At 45.3% G+C, this 26328-nt stretch overlaps 1 protein-coding gene across 2 annotated transcripts in view; it reads right to left on the bottom strand.

Moving 5' to 3' along the window:
- LOC118889320 (OTU domain-containing protein 7A) overlaps positions 1-26328 on the bottom strand; it is a 382992-nt gene that overhangs the window by 35520 nt on the left and 321144 nt on the right. For both annotated transcript variants that reach the window (XM_036841170.1, XM_036841171.1), the window contains exons 6-8: positions 16056-16157; positions 12500-12627; positions 11656-11768 (exon numbers count right to left, since the gene is read on the bottom strand). In XM_036841170.1, coding sequence (XP_036697065.1) covers positions 11656-11768; positions 12500-12627; positions 16056-16157 — 343 coding nt within the window. The remainder of the gene's footprint in view (positions 1-11655; positions 11769-12499; positions 12628-16055; positions 16158-26328) is intronic.

Genomic DNA, 26328 nt, shown 5'->3' with positions numbered 1-26328 from the left:
AAGCTGTGCAAAGATACAAACCTATAGATTTAAGAAGCTCAGAGAACTAAAGAGGATAAACCTAAAGAAACCCATGGCCAGACACAACAAAATCAAATTGCTGAAACCTAAGGACAGAGGAAAAATGTTGAAAGCAGCCAGATAAAAGTGACACTCTCAACAGGGGAACAATAATTCGAATGACTGTAGATTTCTCACTAGGAACCACTGGAAGCCAGAAGAAGGGGAAACAAGATTTTTAAAGGATGTTAAACTAGAATTCTATATCCAGTAAAAATATCCTTCAGGTATAAAGGTGAAATAAACATATTCTCAGATGAAGAAAAGGGGATTCATAACCACCAAATCTCCCTAAAAAAATTAAAGGAAAGTGTTCAGATTGAAAGAAAATGATACCAGAAGAAATGCTGGAATATCAGAAATGAAGGAAGCACAACAGAAACAGTCATGATCTGCATACATATTAACAGACTATCCTTTTCCTCTTGAGTTCTTTAATATATATTTGAAGACTCACATTAAAATTATTATATTGGCTGGTGGGGTATTTAAAGTATGTAGATGCAATACATAAGAAAATTATAACATAAAGGAGAAGATAAGGGACCCATATTGTGGCAAGGATTTTGAATTTCACTTGAATTCCAAAAGGGATTGCTTAAAGTATGTATATTGTAATTACTAGAGCCCCCACTTAAAAATTATATGAAGAGATGTTAAAATCACAAAAGTTAAATTAAAATAGAATCTTAAAAAATTCAAATAACTGAAACAAGGAAAGGGAAACATAGGAACAAAAAAAACACAAAGGGAAAAAGAGAACAAATAATAAAATGAAAAACCTGAATTCAAGCATGTCAATCATTATATTAAATACAGATTGTTTAAATGCAGCAGCTAAAAGATAGAAATTGTTAGAATCAATAAAAACTATTTGCTGTGTTGAAGAAACTCACTTCAAATATAATGATATAGGTAGGTTAAAGGTAAAAGGATGGAAAATTACAGATCATGAAAATTTTAATCAAGAGAAAACTAGAGAAACTTTATCAATATCAGGCAAAATAGACTTCAGAGCAAAGAAAATTTCCCCAGATAAAGAGAAATACTACATAATGATAAAAGGATAAAATTCAGTAAGAAGATAGAATAGTCCTAAATGAATGTGGATTTAACAATAAGACTTCAAAATACTTAGAAGAAAAAACTGACAAAACTGAAAGGAGAAACAGAAACAGCCACAAGTATAATTGTAAGGCTCCAAACTTCTCTCTTGGTAACTGAAACAACAAGTAGACAGAAAATCAGCAAGGGTATAGAAAATTTGAACAAAACCATCAGTCGATTGGATCTAACTGACATCAACAGAATACTCCATCTAACAAGTACAGAATACACATCTTTTTAAAATGCACATGGAATATTCACAAAGATAGACAATATGCTTACTCCTTAACAAAACTGAACACATTTTAAATAATTTAAATCATACCAATTATGTTCTCAGACCATAATGCAATTAAACTAGAATTAGTAAAGAAAGACAACAAAAACATATTACACAATACACTTTTAAATAATTCAGTGGTAAAAGAGAAAGTCTTAAGGGAAATTAGAAAATATTTTAAACAGAATGAAAATAAAAATGCAACGTATCAAAATTTGTTGTATGCAGCTAAGCAGTTCTTAGAGGGAAATTTATAGCCCCCAAATGCATATATTACAAAAAAGAAAGATCTCAACTCAATAATCTAAGCTTTCACCTGAACAAAGTAGAAAAATCAGTGCAAAATAAACCCAAAGAAAGCAGAAGGAGGGAAACTCTAAAGGTAAGAGCAGAAACCAATGAAATTAAAATCTAAAAATCAATAGGGATAATCAATTGAGCCAAAACTGGTTCTTTTAAAAGAACTTTAATAAAATTGATAGAACTTTAGCAAGGCTGACCAAAAAAAAAGAGAAAGACACTAATTGCTGAGTCTGAAAAGAAAGGGAATATCACTAAAGCCCCCCCAAGATATTTATAAGTTAAAAAAGGGAAAATTACAAACAATATTATGCACATAAATTCAACAACTTAGATGAAATGGAACAATTTCTCAAAAACAACAAGCTACCCAAACCTACTTATTTCTGTTTTCTGTAACTATTAAAGAAATTGAATTTAGAGTTAATAAACTTCTGAAAAGGAAATATTTGGTTGCAGATGATTTCATAGGTTCAGTGAAGTCTAGCAAACATTTAAAGAATAAATATTACCAGTTCTATACAATCTCTTCTAGAAAATAGAAGAGGAGGTAATAGTTCCCAACTTGTTTTATGAGACTAGCATTACTCTGATACCAAAACTAGACAAAGACAGTAGTATATAAAAAGAAAACTACATTCTAATAACTTCCATGGCCACAGATGCAAAAATCCTCAACATAATATTGCCAGATTGAATGAACAAAATAAAAAAGTTCAGTACACCAAGAGAAAGTGGAATTAATCCCTGGAATGCAAGGATTCCCTGCAATGGAATCCCTGGTTCAATATTCAAATATCATTCAATGTAACCCACCACATTAATGGTCTAAAGACAAAAAAAATCCACGTGATCATATTAATTGATGTAGAAATGTATTTGATAAAATTCAACTTTCATTAATGACAGAAACTCTTGACAAAAGGAATAGAAAGAAACTTCCTCAACCTGATAAAAGATACCTACTAAAAACCTATAACAAACATCATATTGATGAAAGATTTCTGACTGAGACTGGTAACCAGGTAATGGTGTCCTCTCTCACCATGTCCACTCAACATCATACTAGAAATCCTAGTTAGTGCAATAAGTCAAGAAAAAGAAATAAAAGGCATAGAGATTGGAAAGGAAGAAATAAAACTATCCCTACTCATAGATGATATGAATGTCTATGTGGAAAAATCCCAAGGAATCTACAAAACACCTCTTACAGCTGATAAATGAGTTTTGTAACATCACAGAATACAAAGTCAAAACAAACATCAAATCACATTTCTATAACTAGCAATGAATAATTGCAGACCCAAATGAAAACACATACACATGTTCATGTACACACACACACACACACACCCATTTACAGTAGCTCCAAATGAAATATTCAGGTATAAATCTAATAAAACATGTATGGAACTTGTGTGCTGAAAATTATAAAATGCTAATGAAACAAATCAAAGAAGATCTAAATAAATGAAGAGACATATAGTATCTCCCTAATACATGGAAAAAGATGTGTAAGTAGATTCAACATTTTAAAGATTTCAATCCTCCCCAAATTCATGTATATACTTAATGCAATACCAATAAAAATCCTAGCAGGATAGTTTTCAGATATCGATAAGGTGATCCTATAAATTTGTATGGGAAAGCAAGAAAAAAAAAGACCAGAAATATTGAAAAAAGAGAATAAAGTTGGAGGAATGATGCTACCCAATTTTAAGACTTATTACAAAGTGACAGTATTCAAGAGGGTGATATTGTCAAAAGCATTGACACATATTTCAATGGAACATAAATAGAGAAACTCCCCTCAAAACCCATATAAATATTGCCTATTGGTTTTTGAAAAAGGTAAAAGCAATTCAGTGATGAAAGAATAGTCTTTTCAAGAAATGATATTGGAAAGTCGGACATTCATGTGTAAGTAAATGAAACCCTGATCTGTTCTCCATCTCCATAGTTTTGCCTTTTGGATAATGTCATATAAATGACATCATACATACAATATATAACTTTTTGAGACTTTATCCTTTCATGCAAGTTGTTGCATGTATCAATAGTTTGTTTTTAATTCATGAATAGTATTCCATAATATTGATGTACTCCAATTTGTTTATCGATGGACATTTGAGTTATTTCCAGTTTTTGGCAATTATGAGTAGAACTGCTGTAAACATTTTACATAGAACTTTGTGTGAATATACATTTTCATTTCTTTGGGGCAGATTTTCTCAATCTTGGCACTATTGAAATTTTGGACCAGATAATTCTTTGTTTTGGGGGCTGTTCTGTGCATTTTAGAAGGTTTAGCAGCATCCCCGCTTCTGCTCATTAGATTCTAGCAGTATCCAGCCCACCCTCCAGTTGTGACAACCAAAATATCTCTAGACCTTGCCAAATGTCCCATGGGGGCAAAATCATCCCTGGTTGAGAACCACAGCTCTAGGGTAAATACTTAGGAGTAGGACTGCTGGATCATATGGCAAACGTATTTTTAAATTTACAAGAATCTGTCAAACTGTATTCCAGAGTGGCTGTGTCATTTTTACATCACCAACAATGTGATGTAAAATTAGCTTTGCATTCTCACCACCACCTGGTATTGCCAGTATATTTTCTTTTCGACCTTCTTACAGGTATGTAGTGGTTTTAATTTTCATTTCCCTATTGGGGTTTACATTGTATTCTTCAAACTGAGAGGGTCCTGGTTTACTCCCTGCCTCCCAGGAGTATAGTGGTTGTTGGATATTGCTTGGTAATTTAAAATAATTCCTCTCATTAATTCATCATGGAACTAATGCTTACAAAGGTTTTCAATATTTGGCAAGGAGGAAAGGGAGACTCAGGGAGGCTAAGTTGGAAAACGCCTTTCTGTACATTCACAGAGAAAGACAACTGATGGTAAAGGTTTAGTCTGTTGTTAATGAAGGCTGGGATCTGAAATGATACTCCCTTGAAACACATCCTGGAATTGGACTAGAAAACAAAGAGGCCTTATTCTATCACTCACAGAAAAGAGCAAGAACCCAATTCTCTATAAACAGAGACAGAGGCTTCTGGGCCAAGGGGTAGGAGGAAAAGCAGAGACCAGGGAACCTGGGAGGCAGAATACCTGAATTTGAACTATGGCTTTTCCACTCAGTAGATTACCCTGGACAAATCATTTTTATCCTGAATCCAAGTTTCCTCATACTTTAAATGAGAGTTACAATCCTTATCTCACAGGGTTACTGTGATGGCAGAATGAGATAGTGTGTGCGCAAATGCACAGCACATAGCAGACAATTAATACATGTTGAGTTAATGAATAAATCTTTTTCAGAGCCTATAAAGACAAAGTAAGAAGTTGAATATATTTAGTCTTTGGATTTCATATAATTGTTTTATTTCAAATTAGCCAACCTGGACTGAGTGCCAGGAAACTGATAGCTTTCTGTCTGATTGATTTCCTTTGATGACATCATTCATTCCATGAATTTAAAGTTAGAATTTTATACCCAAACTAACCACCAAGGGTGAGACAGAATAAAGACAGATTCAGATATGCAAGGACTCAAAAAAGTCTATCTGCAGTGCACTCTTTCTTGAGAAGCTATAACGCTTGTCACAGTGTGTGCGCTGGGAAACTGCAGGGTTCTGGACTCAGGTCTGGGTCTGCATTCTAGCCCCACCAGTTACAGACTGGAGGTAAGTCAATTAATCTCTCTGAGCATTAGTTTTCCAACGTACAAAGGAGGCTGATGCCTAATTTATAAAGTGGGGATAAAGGGTGTAAGGTGGTGACACTTAGGTAGTATGTAAGGCAGGTAGGTGCCCAGCAGAGGTTCATGCCTTCCTCTCTCCAATCCTCACTGTGTCCAGTGCAATCCTATAAGTTATTTTTGTGTTCCATTCCCAGAGGTCCAGGCTCTGGAGGTCAGGCTGCAGAGTATACAGTGCAGTAACCCTGACATATAAGCTCACGGGAAGGATCTGCTCTACAGTCAGAGACTCCTGAAAGCCCCTAAAAGCTCCAATGTTTTCAAGACTCAAAGGAATGAATATCTAAGGGTGGAATATCAGACACAGATGAGCGAGTGTGAGGCGAATGTGATAACCACTACACTACGGACAGTGAGATGAACCAGTGGAAAGTCAGGAAGAAGGAACACATTTCAAGTATTTGGGATGGGCCTTTACAACATACCATATAGGCAGCAGGCAGGCCAACTCACAGGCTGAGTGTGACAATGTCTTAATAAACATTATTTTTACAGTTGTAAAAACTTCTTTCCAAACACTTTCAAACCCATGATTTCACTGCCCCATCCCAACAGCATCAGAGAATGTGGCTGATTGCTTTCATGGCCACAGAGCCTTCTTACTGCTGTGTACTTGTCTATTTGCAATGTGACTTTGCCCCTCCTCTTATTAAGGATGGAGTCTCTTTCTCTGCCCAGAGGCTGGCTCAGCCGTGGGACTTGCTTTGGCAAGTGGGACATTAGTAAACACGATGCAAGCGGAGAGTTGAGCCGCATGTCCACAGTGGGGGCTGCCTCCTCCTCCTGCTCTGATCCATATTGTAAGGAGCCTGAGTCTTCTCAAGGATGAAGGCCCCTCTGGACAGAGGCCCAGCGAGAGCCAGAGCTGTGAACCAGGCCATCCTGGACTATCCAGCCCCACCCACACCAACTGCCAGATGCTGCAGCCCCAGGAGCAGCTCCAGGCAATTCCAGACCAGACTGCCGACCCCCAGAATACGAGCAAATCCAGTGGGTCTGCTTTAAGCCACCCAGTTTTGGTGTGGTTTACTGCACAACCATCAAAAACCGATACAGCCTGGCAGGGACGTTATTACCAAGTGCATTTTACATCTGAACAACACGGATGCTCAGAGAGCTTGGGAGACAGGCCTGAGATCACACGCCCAGCCTGGGACTCTAACCCAGGTCATCTGAGTCTGGGCCTCTGGTCGGGGTCCACCAGGCATCCCCCTTCCTAGTTCTCAGTTGCCTTGAAACCAGATGAAGCACCCAGAGGCCACCACTAACTAACTGCTTTCAGAGATTTTACCAGTTTTGGAGCAAGTAATGGATTCCTCCTGTTGCACATTCACCCTCTTCCCCCAGTGTCCGGCATGGGGGCCAGCGCTGCACGTGCCAGCCGGGGACGGGCAACTTCACCTCAGCACTGCTTTCCCTGCAGACCTGCATGACTTAGGGAGGACTTATTTTCTTCTCTCCCCCGTGTCTTCCTTTTCCTTCTGGGGAGCAGCCCTCTTCCCCATGGCCCCACGAGCAGCCCTGGTGACGGGCGAGCCTAGTTCACCTTTGGTGGAGGGGCTGTAAACCCCAGCAGCAGTGTGGAGGAGGTCGCACTTCACACGTCGTGCCTCAGAGGGTCTCTGGAGGAGCGGCAGCACAGAACGTCTGATTTCTCGTTTTAGCCACAGAGAAACGGAGACGTTTTGATTTGCAAGTAGGAGCAGCAGAGAGAACGGGTCCTGCAGTTCTGAGTGCGCCTGCGTGGAAGCCCCCGCCTCCGCCTGCCTCGGCTGTCACCATGTTTGCCGCGTCTGCGGGTGCAGGTGCCATCCCATTTTTCTCACGCATCTGAACTCAGCAGGGAGCTCACACTGACCTTGCCTTCCTGAGGTCTTGGAGGGCGTCCTGCTCTGTGGTTACCAGTCCTAAGCAGCCTGTTCACGGTGGCTCTCTGGCTGGTGGCCCGCCCTGCCCGGACCCCAGCCTGGTCTCCACCCTTCTCCGTGGGCAAGTCGTGGACAGGCCTCCCTGCCTCCAGGGTCTCCTGCTGGGGCTTGGCCAGTGAGCCTGGGGACCGGCCACTGCGAGTCGTGCAGGAGGAAGGCAGGAAGCAGGCCAAGCGCATCCCTGTGTCTGGCCCTTGGTCCCTTCCGGCCTCTTCAGATACTTAACCTGGTTGCTTACTGGAAAAAAAATGATACTGGGCCAGTGTCCATGCTGGAAGCCACAGTGTGGCGTCTGTCTCCATCTGTCCTAGGGCCAGGCGGCCAGGGGCTGGCTGGGCAGGAGCAGTGCTTGTACTTGTCACTCACCACGGGGGCCAGGTTCCCAGGGCGTGGGGGGAACACGAGGAAAGCCACTGTAGTTTTTCTCGCCATTGTACCTGCAAATGCACTCATTTGCCCAGCTCTCTCCTTTCCTCAGGATAAACTCTGGGAAATCTGTGTGGCCTTTCTGGTCACTTTTCCTAGTTCTGTTCAGGGGGCTATCTCATCAGCCCTGAGCCGAGCCCACTGCAGGCCTAGCCGGTTCTTCTCTGTTTCTCACTTCACCTCTTCCCCGTTCTCTGGCAGCACCTGTGACCCCTGAGGGGCCAGTGCAGGCCAGACAGGAGAAGCCAGAGGGCAGCCAAGGCCATCTTGGCTCTCCTCCTTTGGGTGCCCGCTGGGCTTGGGGGAGGTCCTAATGCTGACTCCATTTCCAAGGACGTGCTTTTGCAGGTCTTCAGACCTCCCCCCAGCTGAGGGTCTCTGCCCTCCATTCCCTGGACAGAGGTGGTGGTGCCCCAAGCCAATGGCTGCGCCCGCCCTTCAGACCTGACCTCTGGGCTTCTCCCTCATAGGCAGAGCCCTGAAGACAGCGTGGCCGAGGCCTCCTCCCAGGATTCACGCTCAGTCTCCACAACCCTGGAGCCCCAGGGATGCTCTCCATCCCTCAGCTCAACACGAGGAGGGGACCCTCTTCCCCTCCCCAAGAGAAGACAGAGGCAAAATGCAGAGATGCTGACAACTTGCTCAAGAAAAGTCTCTCTTTTGGCCTTTTGCACCCCAAGAGGAGGTGGACCCCCCAGCAGGGGTACACCTCCTGGAAGGAGGAAACAGTCCTGTTCTCTGTGGTGTGACCGCATAAGAGCTCTCCAAGGAGGAGGAAGATGTGGGGAGGTCCCGTGAGAGTGACTAAAAGCCTCTGTGAGGTCTCTCTCACAGAGCTCAAATGTTACCATAGTAACGTGTCAGAACCGAAACAGCCTTGGTTCTAGAAGCTCCCCACCTGCGTCTGGGATCAACCTGCTGCTGTGGGTCCAGGTGACCATCCGGAGCCCACACACAGCCCTGCAGGCTGCAGTTATTGGGCCAGAAAACCCTGCGTCCTCCACATATATACAATGGAATATTACTCAGCCATAAAAAGAAACAAAATTGAGTTATTTGTAGTGAGGTGGATGGACCTAGAGTCTGTCATACAGAGTGAAGTAAGTCAGAAAGAGAAAAACAAATACCGTATGCTAGCACATATATATGGAATCTAAAAAAAAAAGGAAATGGTCATGAAGAACCTAGGGGCAAGATGGGAAGAAAGACGCAGACCTACTAGAGAATGGACTTGAGGGTACGGGGAGGGGGAGGGGTAAGCTGCGACAAAGTGAGGGAGTGGCATGGACATATATACACTAGCAAACGTAAAATAGATAGCTAGTGGGAAACAGCCGCATAGCACAGGGAGGTCAGCTCGGTGCTTTGTGACCACCTAGAGGGGTGGGATAGGGAGGGTGGGAGGGAGGGAGATGCAAGAGGGAAGCGATATGGGAACATATGTATATGTATAACTGATTCACTTTGTTATAAAGCAGAAACTAACACACCATTGTAAAGCAATTATACTCCAATAAAGATGTTAAAAACAAACAAACAAACAAAACAAAAAAACCCTGCGCCCTGGCTTGGGAAGGCATGGGGTGGGGGAGGATTGGAGCCCCTGGGACCATTTAAAATCCAGGAGAAACCAGACATGGGGCTGGGACACCACCTGCAGAGCATTTCTGTGCCATGATCTGTGCAGAGCGACAGGCAAGGGGATGCCCCCGAGGCCCTGGCAGGTGTCAGAATCCTGTCTGCACCTGGGGTCGCCCACCCAGCACCTCTCACGGAAGAGGACACTAGTGGCCAGCATGATGCTTACCTGCTCCCCAAACCTGCTGGCCCAAGTTGCATGGAGGGAACTTAAAAAGACCAGGGCGGGAGTTCCCTGGTGGCCTAGTGGTTAGGATTCCAGGCTTTCATTGCCGTGACCCGGGTTCAATCCCTGGTCAGAGTTGCGTGGTGTGGCCAAAAACACTTCCATCTTTACAACTGAAACCAAACTAATGGTGAAGGGGTCCTGCGAGGAGGGGGACATTTGGAGGCACAGGGCAGCTACCATCGGGTTGGCGGGTCTCAGCAATGCCCGAGCGCCGGGCGAGTGGTCAGCTGGTCCAGCATCTTCTCCCTCGACCCCATATCCTCAGGGCTTAAGGAGTGGGAGAAAGAGGAGGGGACAGTAGGGAACACAGCCGCTGCCCATCACCTAGGGGCCTCTATGTAGTGGTCCTGCCTCGACCTTGGCAAACCCGAGTCCCTGTGAGGGGCGACAGGGACAAACAGATGTCGGATGCTGCCTGCCCCCACTCTCCTGCTCTGAGTCCTCTGGGGTCCCAGAGAGCAGCAGCAGTGCCCAGGCCATGGCCTTAGGAGTCAGATGGCCCGAACCAGCCATGTGACTGTCAGTCAAGTGCTTCCTGGATGGGAGGACTCGGGGGGGACACAGTATGTGGCGACTGTGACCTGTTATTCTTAATACTGCTGTCATTCCCCACATCTTCCCCACCCTGGAAGAGTCACCAGGCAGGATCCAATGTACCAGCATCCACAGAGCAGCAGGGGCTGGAGGGACAGTGGGGAAAAGGATGGCGAGGAACCCTTTAGACGCATCCCAGGCAAGACTCAGCAGTGTGAAAAAGTAGAGAGCAGGCTTTTCAGGAATGGATCGAGTCTTTAGGATATTTGTCCCAAAATGTCCTAAACAAGACAGACTTTTGGTGTTGACAAGTCTCCCGATTAAAACAAAGTGACAGGGACTTCCCTGGCTGTCCAGTGATTGAGACTTTGCCTTCCAATGCAGGGGGTGCGGGTTCAATTCCTGGTCAGGAAATTAAGATCCCACATGCTTCCGGGCCAAAAAACCAAAATGTAAAACAGAAGCAATATTGTAACAAATTCAATAAAGACTTTAAAAGTGGTCCACATAAAAAAACACAAAAAAACAAAGTGACAAAACAACCCTGTAGGAATAGTGTTTACGGGCTTCCTTATCATCTCTAAGCCTTGTCTTTGAAGGGCCTCTGTCTGGTGCCGGCCTGGAAAGCGCTAGGTCCTGCTGCAGGGGCTGAGGACCCAGATGCAGAGATGCATGGGGGCAGGGTGGGGCCTGGGATGCACTGCCGGCAGGGGCTGTCTAGAGCCTCTGATCCTTTCTTGGGTCTCCCCGCTGTCAACAAGCATCCTCTCTTGTGTTTGGCTGAGACTTTTTTTGTGGGGTGACAACCTGGCCCTCGGTTTCAAAAAGCTGGGGCCAAAGGGGCTGCAGGTGCCCTGTTGGCTGCACCTTCATTCCCACATGGGGACGGTCCAGCCGTGTCTGCAGGAAGAACAGCCGCTGCCCACGTGTGCAGAGCAGTAGAGCCTGGGTGCCAGGAACATGCAGGATGTCCCTGGAGCCCGTCTGGGAGACACTGGGCTCGCCTAACCATCTTCTGTTTCACTGTGACTTCTTAAAGCCAGAAATTAGATGTTCAGATGAAAAAACCCAAATCAGCAGCCTGAGGCTTCAGAGCCTGGTGAGTGCGTGGGCAGTGTGGGCCCTCCCCAGGCTGGCTGGGCGGTAAGTCCCTCCCTGCTGTGGTGTTGGGGGGCACACGTGAGCTCATGAGATGCACATGGGGACGGTGCACACTTTCCCCCAAACATCTGGCAGGGTCCTGCTATCCCCCACCACCTGCCCTGCATCCTTGGTAGAATCTAAGGTCTGAAGGCGGGAGTCCTCCTCATGTCGCTCCCAGCTTGGGGGTCCCGCATCCCCCCCAACTTCCCGTGCCGCTGGGGGTGGGGGCACGGCCGGGGCAGCACTTACCCCCCGCCCGAGCCGCCGTTCTTGCTGAAGTGTGTGCGCGGCTCGCTGGAGGCCAGCTTCAGCAGCTCTGTCCACTCCCGCTCCCACTCCTCCTCCGTGTACACCAGCCCTGACTGGCACAAAGGGGGGCGGGCTCAGGAGGTGGCGGCCGCCCCTTACCCTCCACCCAGGTGAGCCTGGCCGAGAGGCTGACCTCCCGGTTTCGTCAGCCCCTGGGCCTGGGGCACCTGTTAGTGGCCGAGGACCATCCCCATTTGCTCTGACAGAATTTGTTCAGAACCCCCAATCTCCAACCTCCATGCCGTTGGGAGTCCACCCAGCAATAGGGGTCATTCCCAGGGGTGAGAACGACCAATGTAACCTGTACGTGCACCGGGCGGGGCGCCGACCACTGACACGTGTGCAGGGACCGGGGCAGACCCATCTTCAAGGGCTTCCAGGCCAGCAAAGGGCCAGTGCTCACCGAGGTTCAGGGATGAGCATTCCCTTTGGACTGAGCACACACACTGGGGCTGGGGCCGTGCCAGGGCCAATCTGTGGCTGCACCAGCAGTGACCTGACGGGTGACCATCTAATTCACCATTCGGGTCGGGACAGCCTTGCCAGTGAAGGCGATTGGTTTTCATAATTACACAAGGACAGGGGGAGGAAATGGACGTCTGGTCGCTGTGGGCAAGGCCTGACTATTGCAATGGGCTCCTCTTTAGCGGGTCTGAGTGGGGGACGGAGTCATTGCTGCTGATCTCACAAGACAGACTTGGCCTCGAGGCCCAGATCCGGACCCCACCCTGGCTTTGGCCACGCGTGGTGTGGTCCCGGCTCTGCCACGCCGACAGGTACCTACCTCCTTGTTCTGCTGCGTCTGCTGCCACCTCCATCTTCGCTTCAGGGCCTCCCTCTCGGCCCCCGTCCTCATCATGGTGTAGAGAGCTTTCCGCAAAACCAGGTCCCGGTCGTGAAACCCCCACATTCCTGCAGCCGGGAGGCCCGTGAGGAGCAGAGGAGAGAGGAGGGACGTGAGGAGGAGGGGGGCAGGCCAGCAGGCGCTGAGAGCACCACCACCTTCCAGCCTGGGCCCCCGCAGCTGTGTGAGCAGATTAGCTCAGTAGCCAGCTGTTCAGGCCTCACGATTAGCCAGCAGCTGCCCTCTGTGCTCCCTTGTGACGTTTCCCGTGGATGCAGGCAGCGGTGAAGGAGCACGGCCCCTCCTTAGAGCAACAACAGTTTCGCTAAGCGCTGCCTGTCTCAGGGGCCCTTGGCAGGCTGCCCTCAACCTCTCAGGTTTGCTCTGAGGGATATAATGTTTGTGGTCCGGGCCTTGTGTTCGAGTGGGAGAGAGCCTGTGGGGACAATCGGTGATGTGTCCTCACACAGGGCCCAGAGCCAGGATGGCAGTCAGACTCCGGCTTCGTCGGGCGTCTGCTGCATCTGACGTCTGTAGCCCTGAGGCATCTCAGCACACATCTGGGGCCCGCGGAGAGCACCTGCTTCTGAAGGAAGTGCCCCTCCCGGCCTGTGCTGGGTGCCCAGGGGTCAATAAAGACAACCCAGCATCTCTGAGTACGCCTTTGGCGCAGCTCAGAAGTGGCCATGAAACCCAGCCAATGGAAGAAGCATCGTGGAAGAGAGATGCAGCTCTGGCTACAGGGAGAGAGTGGGGGAATTCATTCATTCATTCATTTGTTTAATTGAATACCATTAATTCCACTTAATTCCATACTTATTTCACAGTAGGGGTGAGGCACCATTCTAAGTGCTGGGAATATCCACAGCAGCAACCAGGACAGACTAAATTCCTAAAACCTCACGGAGCCCACGCTGAGTGGGGGAGAGGCAGGCATTGAATTAGCATGTAACACCCTATGTTGCGGGCAGCAGCACTGTCAGGGGGATGAAGCAGGCCAAGAGGGCAGAGTGGTGGGTGGTTTGGTCACGGCGTGAGTGGAGACATCGGAGCAAAGACTTGAGTGGTGAAAGGCGGGGCTGAGTCACAGGAAAAGGCCAGGGCTGGCCCCGAGGAGGCCCACGTGGCATACTAGGGAGGGAAAGGTGGCTGGAGCTGGGATGGAGGGGAAGAGGTGGAGACTGGAAAGGTGGACTTGAAGTGAGCTGGGACCCCCTGGAGAGCTTTCAGAGAGCAGTGACCCGCACTGACTGATGATCAAAAGGCCAAACTGGCTGTACATCCTTTAGTGCAAAGACACGCGGATAACCTTGGGCTGCTGTGGGCTTTCTGTCCAGGGAGGCTTTGGTCTTTTTCTGCAGCACAGACGGAGGGAGGTGGCTATCAACACTCCTTTTATGAACAGGCTGAGCCGAGCTTTCTCATCCCTCAGACCTGCCTGCAGCCTCCTCCCAGGCAGGGCAAGTCCCGGGTCCAGTCTACAGGCCATGGCTCCTTGTTTGGGTCTCTCTTGCAAAGAGGGTCTCCTTGTCCCATACATGTTTGCCCACAAGCCTGACTCCAGGATTACCGTCATTTCTATGTGTGCCCCACACCCTAGGTCAGTGCCAGGGCTGGTCAGCAGGTCCAGTAAGCACTGCTGGTGAGTGTGGCATGGCCACTTCGGGCAGTCCTGCTCCTGTGGGGTTCAGCAATTTGAGTACAAAAGGGGAACAAAGTACTGGGAGAAAAGAACCAACAGGCCACGAGTCCCAGGCTCAGTCTTGGCCCAGCCTCTCTTGCAGCTGGAGTGAGGGCCACCTGCAGAAGGCTTTCTCTTCCCAGGCAGACCTGGAGGGCCTGCTGTGCTCACGGGGAAACACGTGCCATCAGACAGGACCACAGTGGCGTGTGACCATCTGGTTTGTGGCCTTATCCACCCATGGCCATGCCGGGGACAGTGCCTCTGCATGCTGCAGTTTCAGAAGGACAAAGGCATTTCCATGCCTGAAACTTTGCAAAGAGGCTGCTGGTTGACACAGAGAGATCTCTTCTTTCATTTTCCTTCTCCAGGTTTTATACAGAACAAGGTGAAATAAGTTCCATAAGAGGGAGATAGTGAATACATTACGATGGAATAGGACACAACTAGCAAAAATATGTTTTTGAAGAACAGCATGGAAAATTCTCAATACAATTTTAAGGGAAAAATTTTGGATTCCAAACTGTGAACACTGTGAGATCCTAATTTCACTGGAAGAATAGACAAAAGTGTGGAAGACAATATACCAAAATGTTAAAAGCAGCCATCGCTGGGCAGTGGGATTGCTGATTGCTATTTTACTATGATGAATGTGGAGTCAACAGACAGAAATGCATTAGTTTTGAAAGGGAGGAGGTGGGTGGGTACCCTTGTCTTCCCCATCACCCCTTGTCAAGCCCATGGAATGTGGGATGTTCCCTTTGCTCTTGGGCTCCATCCTCCTCTGGGCATCTCGGGGCCCTTTCCAGGTCCCCTCATTTCCCTCTAAGACTTTTCAGGCTCATCTCAGCCCACCTCTTACAGAACAGGCCTCACTACAGGTCTGAAGCGAGGACTGGGGTGTCCTTGCTCTGGGACACAGCATCGGGTTAAGGTCATGTTTACCTGGGGAGGCGAGTTTGACCAACAAGGACCATACTCTTGTCGGAGGGGCCCATCCCTGGAGAGGGCCTTCATACTGCAGGACTGATAAGGCGCCACTGGCACTGATACTGGGGTCTCCGGCACAAATCCAGTTCTGCCTGTGTTGTAAGCCTGGGTCCAGAGGGGTTAAGTGAGCTTCCAGAAAGTCTACTGTGACCTTCCATCATCCAAATATTGCCACCCACACTTGTGCATTTGCTGGTGTCGCTTTTTGTAACCAGGAAGCTCACATCTCTGTTGGAGGAGGTTGCTGACCTCTCTGTGGTGTATTCTGACTGTGCCATGTTATTTACCCAAGCAGTACCTATGTCTGTCTTTTTGTCAGTCTGAGTGCATCAGCTGCAGTCAGTGTGGTGGCCCCAGACCTACCCAACCTCATGCACTGCTCCCCAGACTTCCTGCTCGAGCCCAACAGGGCTTAGCCCAGACCCCAAACACCATGTTAATTTCTGCCTTTCTGCTTTATCTATGTGGTCTCCCTGCCTGGAAGGTCCTTTTTCATAGTCTTTCAAGTTCTTCAAGTCTCAGTAAAATCTCACCTCCTCCAGGAAGTCCTCTTTGAATGCTCTAGATAATGATGTCTAATGCCCATCCCTGCAGCTCTGCTCAGGCCTCCTTCTATCAGGACAGGTCTTTTCTCGTGTGTGCTCTATGTCCCCACCAAGCCTGCCAGCTGCTTGACAAGAAGGGCAGGGATTGTTGGCTCCATCCCTTGGGGACTCTTCCAGATGACAGTGATGCATGTGGCTCTACTTAGTATATGATTGTCCTTTAATGACGCACAGAGCAGGCCTGGGCACTGCCACCCTCTGTCTACACTGTGGGGCTTACCCAGTGAGGCAGCGTGTAAAAGGCAGTTCCCGTCCCCTGTCGTGGCCAAAGGAAGAAGCCGTTTACAGCTCGTGCACACGGTGGACCACCAGTTCAGGCGACCTGGAACAGAAGCTCACGTTTAGAATCCCAGGACAGGCAGGGATGTTTGCTAAGTAAGCTTAAACATCGGCGGATGATTTTCTAGAGGATTCTAGAGAACTTCATTGGTAAGGTGGAGGGTTATGGTTACTTATTCTCAAAAAAATATATAGATTTTTTTCCTCTCTAAGATAAAAAACGGCCAAATTCTCCCATCAACTAGCAAGAAACTCAAGACTAAAGCCTTCTCTTCTTGAATCTGGTAACACATTTTACACAAAATGTAAAATTTTTCTTTGTGTAATTTCCTTGAACACAGTTTCCCCTCCCAAAAGTTATTTTTCTAAAAAAATACCATCCTTCTTTGTTGATGCATACATACCTTTGAGAGTATGGTTTATATTTAATTTTTAAAATTGATGTATAGTTGATATACAATGTTCCAGGTGTACAGCAAGGTGGTTCAGTTATACATACATGTGTGTGTATATATATATATATATATATATATATATATATATATATATATATATATTCTTTTTTAGATCCTTTTCCATTATAGGTTATTACAAGATATTGCATATATTTCCCTGTGCTATACAGTAGGTCCCTGTTGTTTATCTATTTTATATACAGTAGTGTGTATCTGTTAATCCCAGACTCCTAATTTATCCCCCCTTTCCTCTTTGGTAACCATAAATTTGTTTTCTGTGTCTCTATTTCTGTTTTGTAAATAAGTTCATTTGTATTATTATTTTTTTTAGATTCTACATATAAGTGATGTCGTGATATTTGTCTTTGTCTGGCTACATTTAATTTTATACATCAAAACCACTGTAGCTATTTTGGTAGAGTCATGTTAAATTTCATCAACACATCTCGAGACTTCTGCTTGCAGGAAGACAGAGTAGACATCCTCTCCGCTACCCTTTCTACTAACTACAACTAAAACCCCTGGACATTACATATAAAACAACATGGGAAGACTGAAAGGTGGAGAGAAGAAGGCAGACTGGCTAGAAACCTCAGGACTTGAGGCACAACCTAGTGGTAGGCACCCTGGGTTCCTCTTTGCCACAGAAACCCCAGAGTAGATGCTAGAGAAGGTTACAGTCTGGAAATAATGGAGGCTGTCAAAAAAATCATGCTCTCTCTAGTCAGAACACCAGGAGAGGGGCAGCTTAGCCAGAGAGCTACTGCTTAGAAAACAACTGTTCTATTCCAGCCATACCCACAGAACAAACTGTAGCCCTCCCACCGCTCTTCTAGCAGAGGCCGAGTGGGGAGCTGAGACTTCATCCTTGCCAGGCTGCCATGAGTCACTCTCTACCCCCTCCCCCACTGCCAGGTGGTGTGGAGTCAGCACTTCAACCCTTCTGGATGGTAATGAGGATTTCACCCTTACCAAACGGAGAACATATGGGGAGCCTGGACTTTCACCCCCATCTGATGGTGATGAGGTTCCCCCACTACCGCCCAGCAGTACCAAGAAGCCCATGCCACATTAGGTTCCAGCAGAGGCAGTGTGGAAAACCTGTACATCCACCCCCAGCTGATGGCTGTGAATCAATGGCGTCCTACACCTAACGGAATGGTGTCAGAGAAGGTCTGCTAAAACACAAGATTTAAATAAGATTCAGAGTCTTATAACTTAATATCCAAAATATACAATTTTCAATTGGAAATTATTTACACCAAGAACCAGGAAGACCTCAAATGGAATGAGGAAAGACAACTAACCAACACCAACACAGATGACACAGATGTTAGAATTATCTGACAGAGATTTTAAAGCAGGCATCATAAAAATGCCTCAACAAGCAATTACAAACAGGCTTGAAACAAATGAAAAAAAAAAGAAAAATGTCAGCCAAAAAAAAGTCTCAACAACAACAACAAAAGAAGATATAAAGAAAAGCCAAATGAGGATTTTGGAACTAAAATAATCCAACAATTGGTTAAAAAAATTCAATGGATGTGCTCAATAACAGAATGGAGAGAATAGAAGAAAGAATCTGTGGATGACAAGGTATAACATAGAAATTACAGAAACTGAATAATGGAGAGAAAATAAACTAAAAAAGATCATGTGACCATAGTCCCATAGGAGAGGAGAAATAGGGTAGAGCTGAGAAAAGTATTCAAAGAAATAATCACTGAAAACTTCCCAAATTTTGTAAACAAACAAACCTATAAATATATGAATTCAAGAAGCTGGGAAAATTCTAAATGGGAAAAACCCATGGAAATTCATGCCAAAACACATCATAGTCCAATTTCTGTAAACTAAAGACAAAGAAAAAACCTTGAAAGCTTCTAAAGAGAAACAACTCCTTACCTATATGGGAAAAACAATTGTAATGACAGTGGATTTCTTATCAGAAACCATAGAGATCAGAAAGAAGTGGAACAATGTTTTTCAAGTGCTAAAAGAAAAGAGCCATCAATCCAGAATTCTATGTACAACAGAAGTATCCTTCAGAAATAAAGGGGAAATAAACACATTCTTAGATGAACGAAAACTAAGAGAATTTAGGTTTCCACTAGACCTAATTTAAAAGAATGACTAAAGGAAGTTCTCTAGACAGAAAGGAAATGACAAAAGAGAAAATCTTCAAACATTAGGAAGGAACAACATGGGAAGAGCAAAAATCTGAATGAATACAGAGACTTTCCTTCTCTTGAATTTTCTAAATTATGTCTGACAGTTGAAGAAAAAATTATAACATTGTCTGTCTCAATGTGTGTAGAAGAAATATTTAAGACAATTATAGATGGTGGAGGATAAAGGAGCATAAAGGCAGGTAAAGTTTCTATGCTTCATAAAAGTGGTAAAGTGTCAGCACTTTATGTGTATGCTTTGATAAAGTATGTGTATATAACATAATATCTAGAGCAACCACTAAAAAGACTATATAAATAGACACACTCAACAAATCCTATACAAACTCCTGCAGAAAATGGCCAGTATTACCTTGATACCAAAACCAGACAAAGAAAATATAAAAAAGATGGGGCTTCCCTGGTGGCGCAGTGGTTGAGAATCTGCCTGCCAATGCAGGGGACACGGGTTCAAGCCCTGGTCTGGGAAGATCCCACATGCCGCGGAGCAACTGGGCCCGTAAGCCACAATTACTGAGCCTGCGCGTCTGGAGCCTGTGCTCCGCAACAAGAGAGGCCGCGATAGTGAGAGGCCCGCGCGCCACGATGAAGAGTGGCCCCCACTTGCCGCAACTACAGAAAGCCCTCGCACAGAAATGAAGACCCAACACAGCCATAGATAAATAAATAAATAAACAAACAAATAAATAAATAAAATAAAAAAAAAAAGAAAATATAAAAAAGAGAAAAGTAGAGATCAATACCTCTCATGAATATGATACACAATTCTTAACAAAATATAAACAAGTAGAACTCAGCATTTTATAGAAAAATTATACACTACATTTAAGTGGGGTTTATTACTGGGATGCAAGGCTAGTTTAATATTTGAAAATCAATCAATTAATATAATTCACCATATTAACAGTTTACGGAAGAAAAATCACTTGATCATATCATCAATGCAGAAAAAGCATTTGACAAAATTTAATACTCATTCATGACAAAAACTCCCATTAAAACTAGGAACAGAGGGGAACTTTCTCAACTTGGTAAAGAACATCTACAAAAACCATACAGCTAACATCATACTTAAATGTTAAAGACTGAATTCTTTCCCCTTAAGACTGGGAAAAAGTGAGGATGCTCTCTCTCAACCTGCTATTCAACATAGTACTGGTAGTCCTAGCCAGTGAAATAAGTCAAGAAAAAGAAATAAAAGTAACACAGATCAGAAAGAAAGACCTAGCACTGTCCTTATTTGCAGATGACAGGATGGTTTATGTAGAAAATCAGAAGGAAGCTACAAAAAATACTATAACTCATAAATGATTTTGTCAAGGTCACAGGATACATGATCAACATACACAAATCAATGGTATTTCCACACACTAACTCTGAACACATGGGTCTCAAATTTTTAAATATCATACTATTTGCAATAGCTCAAAAATTAAATACTGAAGTATAGGTATAAAATAACATCTTCAGTACTTGTATGCTAAAAACTATTAAATGCTGATGAAAGAAATCAAAGAAGATCTAAACAACTGGAGAGACATACCATATTCATGAATTGGAAGACTCTCAACACAGTAAAGATGTGAATTCTCTCTAAATTGATGCATAGATTAAATGCAATTTCTATCGTAATCTCAGTAAGGTGTTTTGAAGAAAGGCGATTATTACCAATTTAGAATTCTATACCCCAGATAAATAGAAAGAAAAAATTCATCACCAGCAGGCCTGCAGTAAAGAATTCTAAAGGGAGATCTCCAGACAGAGGGAAAATGACTCTATGGGAGGCAGAGCATACAAAAGGAATAAAGAGACTTGAAAGGGCAAATATGTTGATAAATATTGATTGTTTAAAGCAATACTAGTAATGGCTTTTGGGGATTAAATTATATGTAGAATTAAAACACATGACAGCAACAACACAAAATATGGGAGTGTGTAATAAATGACATAAATTCTAAGGTTCATACATTGACCAGAAAGAGGTAAAAGTGCTAACTTAAGATAAATTCTAATAACTCAAAAATGCGTGTTGTAAACTCTAGGGTAACCATGAAAAGAATAATAAGAAATGTATAACTAACAAGATAGTAGAGGGGAAAACAGAATGATAAACATCCTTAAATAATTCAAAAGAGTACAAGAAAGAGAAGAAAGAAACATAATAACAAAAAACAAACAGCAAGATAACAGATTTAAACCAAAAGAGCATTTATATTAAATGTGGATGGACTAAATATTCCAATTAAAAGACACTGTCGGGCTTCCCTGGTGGCGCAGTGGTTGAGAATCTGCCTGCCAATGCAGGGGACACGGGTTTGAGCCCTGGTCTGGGAAGATCCCACATGCCGTGGAGCAACTGGGCCCGTGAGCCACAATTACTGAGCCTGCGCGTCTGGAGCCTGTGCTCCGCAACAAGAGAGGCCGCAATAGTGAGAGGCCCACATACCGCGATGAAGAGTGGCCCCCGCTTGCCGCAACTGGAGAAAGCCCTCGCACAGAAACGAAGACCCAACACAGCCATAAATAAATAAATAAAAATTAAAAAAAAAGACACTGTCAGCCTGCCTTAAAAACCAACTATATACTATTGACAAAAGAAACCATAAATATAATGACACAGATATTTGACAGTAAGTAGGTAGAGAAAGATATATCATTCAAAAATAAGCAAAAGTAAAGCTGGTAAGTTTTACTGCTATCAGATGAAGTAGACATTATTAAGACATGAGATAAAGAGGGATATTTCATTGTGTGGTCCGAGCACATACTCTGAATGATTTCAAATCCTTTGAAATTTATTGATACAATCTTTATGTCTCACCATGTAGTCAATTTGGAAAATTGTTTACTTGAAAAGAATATATATTTATTCTGCAATTGGTAGGTGCCATGTGGTATATACGTAAATTAAGTTAAGCTCTTTATTTATGTTCATCTAATCCCTACTGATTTTTTTGAATATTGATTCTATCATTTATCAAGAGAATTCTGTTAAAAATCTCCAGTTTTGATTTTAGATTTGTCTATTTCTCTTTCGAGTCTGTCAATTTTTGCTTTGTATATATTTTAGGCTAAATCTTAGGTGTATACACATTTAGTACTGTTATATTTTCAACTGAATTTACTGTGTTGGGGTTTCCTAAGCTTGGGGCTCTGAGCTTTGACACAAATCCACTGTGTGCACAGTATCCCCCCATCCCTGCTTCCGCAACGCCCATGGGGCTTGGAGGGCAAGGGAAACTGACATAAACATGGAACTTGTGCTGCTTGCTACGCTGTGAGTGATGAAGTCCTCTGTCTCTGACCCAGGAGTCTCATGTCTTTTGCCAGCATCCTTGAACCTGTGTTAGGCTGACTAGCTAGCTTGCAAGCAGAGTAGGATCTTCACAGTTCTGGACAGTTTTTGAAGATGGGGATGAGATTCCAACAGAGACCGGGCTTTCTAAAAGAGACAGGACATGGGGCCTCTTGGGCTAGGTTAGGAAATAGGAAAAGATGCCCTAGGATCCTGTAGGGAACTCTCTTACCCAGGTGATAGGCAAAGGGCCAGTGACTAAGGGCCTAACTGTCCTATCAACTGTTTAGAGGTGAAGCAGTGAGAGGTAGGGCTGAACGGGGGCTGATGCTCACTCCCTTCCTGTGTGACTCCAAGGAGCCCCCAAAGTTGATACAGGGCTTCTGGTGGACCAGACCATGGGAAGTTCATTTGGCTGAACTGCAAAAGTGCTCAGATGTGAAAGTAACTGCACCTGGCTCTCTCCCTCTGTACCTCCTGGCCCCTCCCTACTTCTCTACCCTGACATCAGCTGCTTTCATGAAAGGTCGTAGGGATGGGGCCCAGGTCTCCCTACCCCAGAGGAGGACCAGAGGTCACATGTACCTGTCCAACTGAGCTGGGACACCTCATGGAGGAGAGGAGCTCAAACTTTTATGGCTCTGTTGGAGAAAGGTGCCAAAGTCACCATCCCACACAGTCACAAGGGGAAGGGGCATTTGAGTTCAACTGATGGGGGTTGGGTATGCTCATAGTGGGGAACAGAAGCTCGTGGGATCCTGTGAGCGGTGGCGCCCTTGGGTCTAATCCAGGGCAACCTTGTTTCTGCTTCTACACTTGAATGTACCACAGGAATTAAGTCCACATGCATGGACATCCCATCCCATAAGTGCCAGAGGGGATTCTCCTGGTCAGAAGAGCCACAGGTAGAGAAGGGCCGGTGGGGAAAATGCTCCTGCCATTTACTCCTCGTGGATGGGTCAGGGTTGCATGTGAGGGCTCTACCCACGGTGTCCAAGCTTTCACCTTGTAGATAGTGACTGCTGGCCTGCACATCAGAAGCTCAGCCTCAGGGCCTGGACTCTGTGATATCACACCTCAGCCAGCTGGGTGGCTGATAAGTCCCAAAAAATTTCAGGGGTCTCCTTGCCAAGTCAAGTTCCTTGGGATGCTGTTGGGGATTCGCAATGCTCAATCCCTCTGGCAGTCAAGGAAAACTGCTGTACCTTCAGCCCCCACACCCCACTTCCCAAAGAAGGCTCCTCCTTAGGCTCTGGGTTGAAGATGCAATGTGCCTCACCTGGGCATTCTAGTTGGTCTTTTATGACCTCCAACTTGCAAATCAGCCGCCTGTGAGTGGAGCCAGCCCATCAGGCTATGTTAGAAGTGGTCCAGCAAACTCTGGGCATATTTGCTACTTTTGGGGCCCTTTGAGTTCCAAGTGTCTGTGGCCAGTGCTCTTGCTGACTGGAACCTCTGGAAAGGGGAGGCGGCATCCACCCAGAGGTGCCCTTTGGGGTTTCAGACTTGTCACATCCCTGACATGGCTACCATGTTCATCCCTTTGGGAAAGCTGCAATTAACCTGCTACTGGACTCTGGCCAAAACTGGACACCTCCCCCGTGGAGGCCCGGTGACCCTGGCCTGATATTCCCATTTTGGGGTGGTCAACTCAGCTTCAGTGCAAAACAAGGTGAGAAGTGCCCAATGAGCGTCACTCGTCAGATGCAAATGGTGTATTCAAGCACACAGCAGGCCTGGTCACAGCAGCCTCTGGGTTTTACATGAAAAAGTGGCAGCTGCCCCTCTGGAAGAAACTATCCCCCACTCCGAGCCTGAAGCAGAGCTGCTGGCTCAGCAGGGCCCTGGACACACGGAAGCCCCTGAATGCCTGGGCTGCGCACTGATGCATCAGCTAAGCTGAGCCTGGTAGTGGCGGCTGTGTGGCCCCAGTGCCAGCTCTGCAGATACCAAAGTGGACTTGGTCATTCTGTCCAGTGGGCAGGGCTCAAGGCTGTTCTCATAGCTCTGGCCAGCACTCCCTGGAGGAAGTTTGTTATGTCTTTACTGATCCTTGGGCTGTTTGGCCTACTAGTTTGTTCTGTTACTTGGAAAACCACAGACTGGTAGATTAAAGACGCACTTTTTTGGAGCCAGGAAATGTGATGAGAAATCACACATGCTGATCAAACTATCTGGGTCAGTCTTGTCCACGGGCATGGTGAGGGCCTGTCCTCCGATGAGACTAACTGAAATCAAGCTGCTTGTTGAGGCCGCACCTCCCAGACCACCACCACTGCTGCCTGGACCCCTTGCTGCACTGTACACGGTGACTGCCACCACACAGGGCCACTGAAGGAAGGACTCCTAGGTCTGATGCAGAGGCTGCCGCTACACACCACACCTGGGACTCCTGCCAAGAGTCAACCCGTTTGTCTTGTGGTGGAGGAGGATGCCCTGGCCCTGCCTGCTCCTGGTGGGCAGACTGTCAGCTTCGCCTCACTGCTGTTGACTCTTTTAACAGAGTTAACTCAGGCCACAACATTGTGACGCTTGAAACTAATCTATGATATGCTTTTGGCTTTCCAGACCACATTCAGTCTGACAATGATATATGTTTTATAAAAAGGGCACTCAGTGATGGGCTGACAGTTGAGATATGAAATGAGATTTCTACATTCCCTACCATCCCCAGGCATCCGGTACAGCTGAATATTGGGTTGCCCTCTAAAAAAGAGACTCAAATGACTTCTGGCTCTCCCTCTCTCCTCTTCTGGGTGTGTACCTGTTTTAGTCAGCTCATGCTGCTATAACAAAATACCATAGACTGGGAGGACTAAACAGTGGAAATATATTGATCACAGTTCTGGAGGCTGGAAGTCCAAGAGCAAGGTGCTGGCGAGGGCTCTCTTCCTGGTTTGCAGACAGCTGCATTCTCACTGTGTCCTCATATGGCAGGAAGAGAGCAAGCTCTGGTTTCTCTTTCTCTTCTTAGAAGGACACTAATCCCATCATGGGGCCCCACCCTCCTGACATCATCTAAACTTAATTACCTCTCCAAAGCCCCATCTCTAAATAACATCACATGGAGGGGGGTGTTAGGGCTTCAATATGTGGATTTGGGGGAGACACAAACATCCCATCCATAATGGTACCTTAGTATGGCAGTTTGTTCACTGTATGCCTGTCCTAGAAAGGGATCATCCCCGCTCAGCTCTTCCCTAGTAATGAACAGGATGAACAGGGTAGGGGGTTACACAGAGCTGGCTGGAAAATTTAATTCCATCCTGACCATTTCTCGGTTATATTAAAATTGCTTGTAAAATTGCTTCCAGTTTATGAATGGTTTTATCTTACATTTCTAATGTTATGTGAAATTACTAGTGACATATTTGGGAATGAAATCTAATGGTCACGTCTTAGGGCCTTCAACTCCTTGAGAAATTTCAATCAAGTGAGAATGTTTATAATACCTATTTCCAACAAGTTGTGAAAGTACTTAATTAAAACTTTTTTTTTTTTTAGGAAAGAATAATACTAAGAGGATCGGAAGAGTTGGAGGAGCATCGCATTATTTACAATAAGCCATCTGTCATTATTAAGAATACATTTTTTTTTTTTAAAGCTTTTTTTTTTTTTTAAAAGCACTTTTCTTTTTTATAGCTACTTTATTTATTTATTTTATTTTATTTTTGGTTGTGTTGGGTCTTCGGTTCATGCGAGGGCTTTCTCTAGTTGAGGCAAGTGGGGGCCACTCTTCATCGCGGTGCGGGGACCGCTCTTCATCGCGGTGCGCGGGCCTTTCACTATCGCGGCCCCTCCCGTTGCGGGGCACAGGCTCCAGACGCGCAGGCTCAGTAGTTGTGGCTCACGGGCCCAGCTGCTCCGTGGCATGTGGGATCTTCCCAGACCAGGGCTCGAACCCGTGTCCCCTGCATTAGCAGGCAGATTCTCAACCACTGCGCCACCAGGGGAGCCCAAGAATACATTTTAATAAAGGGTGTTATTGTTTCAGTAAATAAATAATGAAACATGAAGGATAAGAACTGCAAGTAATACTAGAAAATTAAGGCGCTCAAACGTACATTTAGTTCAGAGTCAGAGAGTCAGAGCCTAATAGATTACCACGTTAACAAAGTTTAATATAATAAACCTTGTCATGGTTTCATTTAAATGGTGTACTTGTCAGCTCTACAGTGCTTTTTTGACTAAGATTCAGTAATTGTATTTTAATGATAAGTGGGCTTATTAATATAAAATAATGGTACTCTTAATTCTAAATGAGAACGTATTAAA

Source organism: Balaenoptera musculus, chromosome 2 (genome assembly GCF_009873245.2).
Source record: "Balaenoptera musculus isolate JJ_BM4_2016_0621 chromosome 2, mBalMus1.pri.v3, whole genome shotgun sequence".
In the NCBI taxonomy this organism is placed as follows: domain Eukaryota; kingdom Metazoa; phylum Chordata; class Mammalia; order Artiodactyla; family Balaenopteridae; genus Balaenoptera; species Balaenoptera musculus.
The sequence above is the reverse complement of the archived record's forward strand: the minus strand, read 5'-3'. Positions and strand labels throughout refer to the sequence as shown.